General features: G+C 56.0%; 1 protein-coding gene across 2 annotated transcripts; it reads right to left on the reverse strand.

Annotated features, from left to right (window-relative positions):
• Positions 1 to 5,688: 5,688 nt before the first annotated feature.
• Positions 5,689 to 8,871, reverse strand: LOC102424991 (histone-lysine N-methyltransferase SETMAR). 2 transcript variants are annotated; one of them, XM_006105344.3, is made up of 2 exons: positions 8,681 to 8,871; positions 5,689 to 6,595 (listed from the first exon to the last, which is right to left on the reverse strand). In XM_006105344.3, exons 1-2 carry the CDS (start codon positions 8,792 to 8,794, stop codon positions 5,792 to 5,794), a joined length of 918 nt encoding a protein of 305 aa, XP_006105406.1. In that variant the 5' UTR covers positions 8,795 to 8,871; the 3' UTR covers positions 5,689 to 5,791. The 2 variants fall into 2 exon arrangements, with proteins under 2 accessions (XP_006105406.1, XP_023602174.1); XM_023746406.1 differs by having other exon boundaries at positions 5,689 to 6,679; positions 8,681 to 8,736.
• Positions 8,872 to 9,132: the final 261 nt, after the last annotated feature.

Genomic DNA, 9,132 nt, shown 5'->3' on the forward strand with positions numbered 1-9,132 from the left:
GATCCCAGAATGTGTGATCTATAGTTTGCACATGCAAATGCATTCTGTTCTCACCAGAACAATGAAAAGACTGAGAGATAGATAGTAAAACAGTTGTTGTAATTGTGGTAAAATACAAGTAACACAATTTACAGTGTAACCATTTCTAAGGGTGCAGTTCATTTGCACAAAAGTTCAAATTGTTGTGCAATCATCACCATCTTCCACTTCCAGAACCTTCTCGTCTTCCCAAATGGAAACCGTCCCAGGAAACACCACCCCTTCCCCTCCCGCAGCGCCTGGCTCCCAGCATTCTCTGCCTCTCTCTGACCTTGACCTCTCCAGGCGCCTCAGCACAGGGAACCTGCAGTCTGTGTCCTTCTGTGACTGGCTTCTCCCACTTCGCACATCCTCCAGGCTCCTCCAGGTTGTGGCACGTTCAGGATGTCCCTCGTTTTCAAGGCTGAGTAATATTCCTTCCTACAGCTGGACCGCCACTGTTTACCCACCATCGTCCATGGACACCGGCGTGCCCCCACCTCTGGGCCGCTGTGAATAGTGCTGCCGTGAACACAGGTGTGCAGGGAACTGAGGTTCTGCTTTCGGTCATTTTGAGTAGAAACCCAGAAGGGAGATTGCTGGGCACAGACAGAGACAGGCAGAGGTGGAGAGAAACAGAAAGAGAGGGAGGGAAGGAGGGAGGAAGAGAGAGAGAAAGAAACAGACAAAACAGATGGAGAGATGGAGAGAGATGGAGAGAGACAGACAGATGGTTGCACTGAGTCAGTGTGACTTTCTCCAAATCCCGTTAGGTAGCCTGGCTGGAAGGTGCTGGGATTTTCAACTCAATCGCTCCCTCGATATAAAGGCCTCCCCAGGTCCCCGGGGGGGTGGGGGGCAGGGTTCCCAACTCGAGTATATCATGTGATGGCAAGTCGTTTGGCCCAAGGAAAATAGCTGGGAGAAGCCATGGAGTGTGAACTATCTGTGGCTGAGGTTGGTTTGGGTGGCTTCCAGGGGAATGTAAGTTGCTCTGGCTCAAGAGATGCGCTCAGGCCTCTGCACGTGTGGTGTGCACGTGTGGTGTGAACGTGTGGTGTGAACGTGTGTGCATGTGTGGTGTGAACATGTGTGTGCGTTGTTGTTAGTGGCTCAGAGTGAAGAACGAGTTCTGACTCCACTGCCCTCACCAACATGGGCGCTGATAGATTCCGTTTCTGTAGCAGCACCTTCCCGTCTCTGCGTTGATGCCCTCATCTGCACATCCCAACCCCCCCTCCCCACCCCCAGAGGGAGCTGTGACAGTTTAAGAGGGAGAAACGGTGGCTCAGAGGTCGCTCCAGGGCACAGGCTGGGCCACCGTGGCCAGGACGTGTACAGCCTCTAGGGTCCGAGCCCTCTGCTCTTTCCTCCACATGCTGCAGGGACACCCTGCCAGGCGCTCCGCTCAGAATTAAGGGGGTCCCTGCGCGAGCAGAAAAGAGGATTCACGAGTTACAACTTAGCTCCTGACCCTCTGCCTCCTTGACCTCCTTTGCTCCCGGCTGCCTGGCCAGGAAGAGGCCCGGGCTTAGCTGCACGAAAGGAGGCGGAGAGGGAGTGAGGAGGGAGGAGCCAGCGGGTGTGTATTTTTGAATTGCTTCTCAGGACTCTCCTCCTCCTGCTTCTTTTCTTCTTCCTTTTCCTCTTCCTCCTCCTCCTCCTCCTCCTCCTCCTCCTTTTCCTCCTCCTCCTCCTCCTCCACCATGGCAACCAGGTGGCAGCCGAGGGAGCCGCCTGTGAGCTGGGCTGATTTGAGGGGGAGGTGTTCTGTGGGTAGGGACCTTGGCTCCCCTTCTGAGCCTCAGTTTTGGCATCTAGAATATGGGCCCGACAACCCAGCTGTGGGCTCCTGTCAACCCCGGTGCTCCAGACCCGAGGCCCAGGCTGGACTCATGGGGGGGGGGGGGGTGCCTGCCTCATCCTGCAGCTGGGGGCTGGGCAAGGCAGGGGAGTCCCTGAGCCACGTGGCCTGCGCTTCCACCAAGCAGCCTGCCTGGTGCGCCCACTGCACTGTCACTGCGCAGGAGCCCCCAGGGAGCAGAGACAGAGGCACAGACAGCACAGACACGGGGATGGCTCTCCCTGTGAGCCCCACAGCAAGAGGTCTAGGGGGTCCCCCTGCTGGGGCCCAGGGCTCAGCTGTTCCCAGAACCCGGTCAAAGCCCCCAAAGAAGGGGCAAGGAGGGGTGTGTTTCTCAGGGCTGCTGCTCCCATGGCTACAGACTGGCCTAAGCGACGGGAACGAGGCTCTCCCCGTTCTGGGGCCAGAATCTGCAATCAGGGTCTAGGCCAGCCATGGGCAAACTAAGGCCCGTGGGCTGGATCCGGCCCGTTTGAAATGAATAAAACTAAAAAAAAAAAAGACCGTATCCTTTTATGTAATGATGTTTACTTTGAATTTATATTAGTTCACACAAACACTCCATCCATGCTTTTGTTCCGGCCCTCCGGTCCAGTTTAAGAACCCATTGTGGCCCTCGAGTCAAAAAGTTTGCCCACCCCTGGCCTAGGCTGTGCTCCCTCGGAGGGAGGGTCCTTCCTGCCTCTGCAGCTTCTGGGGGCTCCTGGCTGTATCCCTGCAATCTCAGCCTCCATCCGCATGTGACCACCTGCGTGTTCACATGGCCCCACCCCCTTGCTCACGTGACCACTTCTGAGTGATCACGTGGCCCTGCCCCCTTGTGAGAGGGTGAACTTGAAATTCAGGCCGACAGGGCCGGGGTCCAGGGGGAAACAAAGGCAGAGGAAGACATGACAGGGTGAGCAGCCTAGTCACAGGAACCGACCGAGCAGAAATAGTAAAATGTTTCTGGGCTCAAAGCCGGAGGCCTGGGAACCGAGGGAGGGCCTGTCCTCACCAGGTGCACGAACTAGAAGCAGAGCAAGTTCAGGTCCGTGGCTGGGCGCGAACAATGAGGGAGTCAATCAGGGGACACAGGTAGACACAGAGCAGGCTTGTAGCAAAAATATACCCTGGGCACGGGCTTGAGGGGGCAGCCCAGCGTTGGGCCTCCCCTCCCAGCGAGGAGTCTGAACCTGCTCGTAATACATTTTCCACTTTCGCTTAGTACCAGTGGTTCTCAACCTTCTGGCCCTTTAAATACAGTTCCTCATGTTGTGACCCAACCAGAAAATTATTTTCGTTGCTACTTCATAACTGTAATGTTGCTACTGTTATGAATCGTAATGTAAATGTCTGATATGCAGGATGGTCTTAGGTGACCCCTGTGAAAGGGCCGTTTGACCGCCAAAGGGGTCGCGACCCACAGGTTGAGAACCGCGGGTAAACCTTCTGGTCCACGCAGCTCATTCTCCGGTGTTGGGGGGGGGGGGCGGAGGAAACACCGGGCTCACCATTGGGTTATCACTTGTTCACGTCCCCACTCCCCCATGTTCACGGGGCCCCGCCCCCTTATCACAAGCCCACTCGTGCATGCTCACGTGGCCCCGCCCCTTGTTCACGTGCCTACCCTTGCGTGATCACGTGGCCCCGCCCCTTGTCCACGTGCCTAGTCTCGCGTGTTCACGTGACCACTCCTGTGACCTAGGCGAGTGACTGAACCTCCCTGCCCTCCAGGTTTTGAAAAGTAAGTGGCAAAACTTCTGGAAAAGGCAGAATGGAGGCAGGCGGGCTGAAGTAGCGGGTAGACGCTCTGCGTGTAACACGGACCCGCGGCGCGTCCCCGCGACTTGGAGGAGGGAAGGCGCCCTCGAGGTCCCGGGTGGCGGTGAGCTACCCACGGGCAGCTCGGGTGCAGCCTCTCCAGAGGCAGCCCTCACCCCGCCGAGGCCTCTCCGCTCTTCGAGGACCAAGTCTGCAGGAAGAGGTGGGTTTTCCGGGGCAGGTGGGAAGGCTGGGCACGGGGTCCGAGAGGAAGAACGGAGGGCAGGGCCCTGTCCGCCCCTGGTGCCAGGCCCCGGCCGCGGAGAGGACGCAGCGGGGAGGGCGACCGCGATCCCTGCGGAGAACGGACAGTGCCCTGTGCCCGCTGGGGGGGGGGGGGCAAGCCGGAGGGGGTCCTCCCCGTGAGGCCAGGCTGGGTCTCGGGACACTTGGCCGCAGGCCCTCGCTCTGCTCCCTCGGCTGCGGCTCAGCTGGGCACCGGCCTCTGGGCGAAGGCGGGCGAGGGCCGCTCCCAGGTCAGCGTGGTCTGGGCTCCAGGGTGTGTGCAAACGCTCACCGTGGGGAGGACAGAACCGCGTGCCCTTTGGGAACCTCGTCTGTTACCGAAGCCGAGCCGGCCCCGTATTCCAGCCACGGCGGGCTGGCAACTTTTTCTTCTTTTTTCTCTGAAATGGTTTTGCGCGTAATGTCCCCCTCTAGTGGCCAGATTGCTCTTTGCTGTTTTGCACCAGTGCTACCTGGAGTTGAATTTTTTATAAAGGGTCCCGTGGGTGTGGGGAGGCTAGAGGGCGGGGTAGAAAGGGGTTGCAAAACTTTATTCCGCAGGAAAAAACTGTCCTGCGGTGTCTGTCAGTTCCAATCTCTAGATTTTTAAGGAGAAGGTGGAGATGGAGAATGAGCTTAATTTGTTAAATAATACTACAGTAATGGGCCCACATGTTTTAGCTTTCAAAACATCTAATAAACCTCCATAAGTAACATTTTTGCAACATCCTTGCTTTAACAAAGGAACTTAGAGATGCTCTTCCAATAGTATTGTTTTTTTAAAGGACAGATTTTTAAGAAATTGCTTTTTAGAGAGAGAGGGAAATACCGATGTGAGAGCGCAGCATCGACAGGTTGCCTCCACCGCACCGCCCACCAGGGATGGAGCCCGCAACCAGGGCATGTGCCCTGACTGGGAATTGAACCATGACCTCCTGCTTCATAGGTCGACCACTGAGCCACGCTGGCCAGGGCAGCCCCTCCAGAAGTTTAAATGGAAACACACACCTCCCATCCCCTGCGGTGGTGGTGACGGGCCTGTGGTGTTTCATGTTACCCACCCGGGACGAGGTGAGGCTGTCTGGAGTGTTGAATGTTCACTCCAGAAGCTTCGGAGGGTAGCCACGTACACAGAGCAACCTCACAACTGCTTTCCTTTTACGACTTCTGGTTGTGTCCACGGGAGTCGCTGTCCTGGCTATAGTTTTCCCGATGGTGGGATGCTCGGGTTCGCAGGTGATAATCGCGCCGCTCTCCCCGATTCCTGTTTAGAAACAGGTGAGAGGTAGGACGCCGGCGGAGGCAAACGGCAACCACCATCAGCTGTATTCGGCCGGCAAGCAGGGGTGCCGGCCCGGGGTTCCTTGGGCCGTTGATTGGTGCTCGCGCTGGAAAACGAAAACGACACTGGGGGAGAGGCTACTGCTCACCCCAAAGCCAGAGGGCAGATGGGGGCACCCGGCGTGTCCCGCAGCGCCTGGCACCCGGCGCTGTGCGTGGCTCCTTTCCAGGGTGATCCTGGGGTCCAGCCGTCACACACACGTCCCAGCCAGCTGGAAGGAGCAGGGGATAAAGGAGGGAGGCCTCCTTTAAGGACTCGACACGTTTGCTTATTTCTCGTTATCTAGAACTAACGAGGAAAAGGGCCCAGTTTCTAGCTGGGCAGCCATGGGTCCAACTGGAAACAGAGAATGCCCTCACAGACGGGAGAAAGGGAACCGGTGACGCTGCCACAGTCCTGAGCGAAACTCACCAGCCTGCCTCCCCCGGGGCGGGGCGGGCTGCTGCTGGCCAGGTTCCTGGAGGGCACCCAGGAAGGGCCACGCCACACACGGGCTGCCGCCTCGCTCTCCCACTGAGAGGCCCCGCGTGTCCCATCCCCTACACTTCCCCTTCCTGACCCGGGGCCGGCTTTTCGGGGGTGCGGTACAGGGACGCGTCATAGGGCAGGAAAGCGGCGCAGGACGCGGAACCACAATAACAAGGTTTTCTCGGTTTCCCGCCGCCTGGCCTGCCTTCGTCTCCCCCGTCCGAGCGGTTGAGAAACCTTCCCGAATAGTCATAAGAGAGTTCTTCTCCGGGCGAGATGTCTCTGGCTGCAAACAGCGCCAGCCTGGGCACCATGGAGTCCACGCGGACGGGCACCATGAGCAGGTTGGGCTCACAGGAGTGGTTCAGGAACCTCCCCACGTTCCCCACCCGCGCGGGGTCCACGAACGTCTCCATCACCCGCCCGCCGGCCACGTGCTCCCGGACGGCGATGATGTAGTTGGAGTCGTGTTCCGTTTGTCGCTGAATTCTCCTCTGTGCTTCGGAGAATCCCAGGACCTCGCCGGCGTACTCGCAGACGAACCGGCCTCTGGGGATGAACGCCAGGGTGCACAGCCCCCAGCCCTTGCTGTCCGTCCTGAACACCTGCAGGGGGCGCTGCAGGCCCCGCTGGACCACGCGGTTCCCGCAGTGCCCCGGGCATGGGCACAGGGCGTTGCACTCGAAGACGGGCCAGGTGCACCTCGCTGCTGGCCCCAGATCCCGGAGGCGCGCATCCGCATCGTAGTTCTCCTGGTGGCGGAGACAGGAGCAGGTGCCAGGCACGCAGGGGCGGGCGAGGCAGGCGCACCCGGGGAAGGTGATCTCCGAGGGGTCGGCGTCGGCTCCGGGCCCGGCCACGTGGTCAGGACTGTACTGCAAAACCGAGACAGGGCAGTCAGCAGGAGGCCACACCCGCATACCCGGCACAGGCAGCGTGGGCCGAGCTACTTCTCATTCCTACACGAATAAGTAGAACAAAGAAACTAACAAAACACAGCATGTGAAAGTATGTCTGAAACCATAACTCTCCAATTTAAAAAATAAGATTGGGACCCTTGCCAGTTTGGCTCAATGGATAGAGCGTCAGCCCGTGACTGAAGGGTCCTGGGTTCGATTCTGTCAAGGGCACATACCTTGGTTGCAGGTTCCCTGGCCCTGGTCGGGGTGCATGCAGGAGGCAACCAGTCAATGTGTTTCTCTCACATCGATGTTTTTCTGTCTCTCCTTCTCCCTTCCACTCTCTCTCAAAATCAAGGTACATGACCAGAATCGAACTCTTCAGTCTATGGGCTGATGCTCTATCCACTGAGCCAAACGAGCTAAGGTGAGAGGTCCAAGTTTTTTTTTTGGACAATAAACTCAAAGAGAAAATTTCTTATAAACCATGGTCACCGAAGAAGCCAAAATGGAGACGGGAGCCAGAATATTGAAGGGCACACACTCCTCCCTGGCTGTTCTCAGGTGCAATGTCTCCCTTCTCCGAACTAGGCCTGCTTAACAGCATGAAGCTGGGATCCACGTGGCACAGACTAGGGCTCTCTCGTTGTACTGAATGTGGTCCTGTCTCTTCAACACCTAGGTCTCAAGTTAAGGCGCGGTCTGGAGGTTTGGGGTGCGGCATGGCGAGGTCAGGCTCCTACCCGTAGCACCGGGCATGGAGTGGGTGCCTTGGAATATTTGATTGTTTGATGGCAGCTCTTAATAACTTCTGATCAGAGGGCTGGCTTTTCTGAGTCCCATTCTGTATCGAAATCCCGGAAAATGAAGTAGGACACTGCACAATTGTCCGGGCTTAAAACTCAGGCCTTGGTTCTGAATTCTAAGGAAGTGCCGTGAAAATCTTCATTCCTTTTTTGGTTGTTTCAAACAGCAGCTACAAGAATCTTAGTACTTGGCCTCTAGCCCCATGAGTTTGTTTTTGCTTCTTAGGAAACTGTGAGCCAGATAATTCTTTTCAAGGGCAAGTTGAGATCTTAAAAAGGATGTTTCAGCCAGAAAAATAGCTAGAGCCAACTCTGAGTTCAAGAAAATCAATCAAATTTTTTTCTACTTAGGTGTCAGTATGCTTGTTTCCAATGGGAACATTGGAATGTTCCTTTTTGCCTCTTCACCACAGTACCCCAAAGCTTAACTAGACACAAAGTTATTTTTAACTTGAGTTTTCATGCCTTAACTCCTGTGTGTGCATATGCCGTGAAGGCAGGGCTTGGGGCTGTTTTGACCTTTTATGAGACTGCTTTTTGTGCTCCATGAATATTTGGGAGCAAACTAGTTGAAGGCACTTCTACGCTTGTCATTTACATATTTCAAGCCGGTTTTATCTTCTTTAAGACTATAAACTCCTGGAGGAAGTGATCTTCGTTCTGTAGCTCTAACTCTACCCAGAATTATACTGTAGCCAGCCAGCTGGGACATGGGGGACTGAGTCTGTCTCCTAATTTTCATTCATGCCCACCGACTACAGGTGTAAGGATCAATCACAGGCTCCCTTCCCCCTCCCCCTTCCCCTTTTATAGCAATCAAGTGCTTTCTAGCCCCTCTTGTCAACTCAAGGGCAGGCATGGTGTGTTGTCACCATTTTATCTTCTATGGCATAGAATCTATGCCTAACTTAACACGGTGCCTGGCTCATTAGAGACACTCAATTATTTGTTGAATAAAGCAAACACCTGTCAGTGTTTTTGACCAGGCGTTCCACAGTGTTTGGTTTTGAGGAAGCTTTAACTGCCAAGGTAGTTTGAGGAAACGTAACCATTCCTGCAGCACGCCAGTCATCCTCACAAGTAGGACCACGTGGGGCTGCGCGCACCACCGGCCTCTGTCTAGCCCCGCCCCCTACCTGTAGGGCGCAAGCCCCGCCCCAGTGGCTGCGCGCGCAGCGCCCCAGGCCGTGAAGCCCCGCCCCCAGAGGAGGGCGTGGTCCCGACGCGTGACTCTGAGGCCAAGCCCCGCCCTTACCTGGAAAGGTCCTGGCATCGCGCCCGGCGGCCACACGCTCACAGGCACGTTCTCCAGGCCGCACGCGACGTCCAGGGGCTCCGTGGGGGCCTCCGGCTCGTCAGACGCTGCCATCACGCAAAGCTACTTCGCCGGGTCTCGAAGCGCCTGGGCCTAAATGAGCGCGAGCCTCGCAGAGCATGCTGGGGGTCGCGGTCCCGCAAGCCCAATGCCTCATGGGAGTTGTAGTGTTTCCCCCTCTCCTGTCACAAATGGCTTGTGAGGGCAAGGTCGCCCTCTGTTTTAAGCCAGATGCACAACAAATGATATAACCTTTAAGGTTGGTAAGTTTTATGATTTTTAAAAGTTGGTAACTTTTTTTAGCACTTTGCCTTTCTGATGTATCTTCACTAAAGAATGCTTCCCAAAAATAATATGAAAAGAAATTTATATCAAAAGGTAGTAAAAATACA

Source organism: Myotis lucifugus, unplaced genomic scaffold (assembly GCF_000147115.1).
Source record: "Myotis lucifugus unplaced genomic scaffold, Myoluc2.0 scaffold_674, whole genome shotgun sequence".
NCBI lineage: Eukaryota > Metazoa > Chordata > Mammalia > Chiroptera > Vespertilionidae > Myotis > Myotis lucifugus.

Coding starts and splice junctions, on each gene's coding strand:
- LOC102424991 (XM_006105344.3), bottom strand. CDS start 8,794: ATGGCAGCGTCTGACGAGCCGGAGGCCCCCACGGAGCCCCTGGACGTC. Junction 6,596..8,680: donor CGATGCCAGGACCTTTCCAG/GTAAGGGCGGGG, acceptor TCGGTTTTGCAG/TACAGTCCTGACCACGTGGC.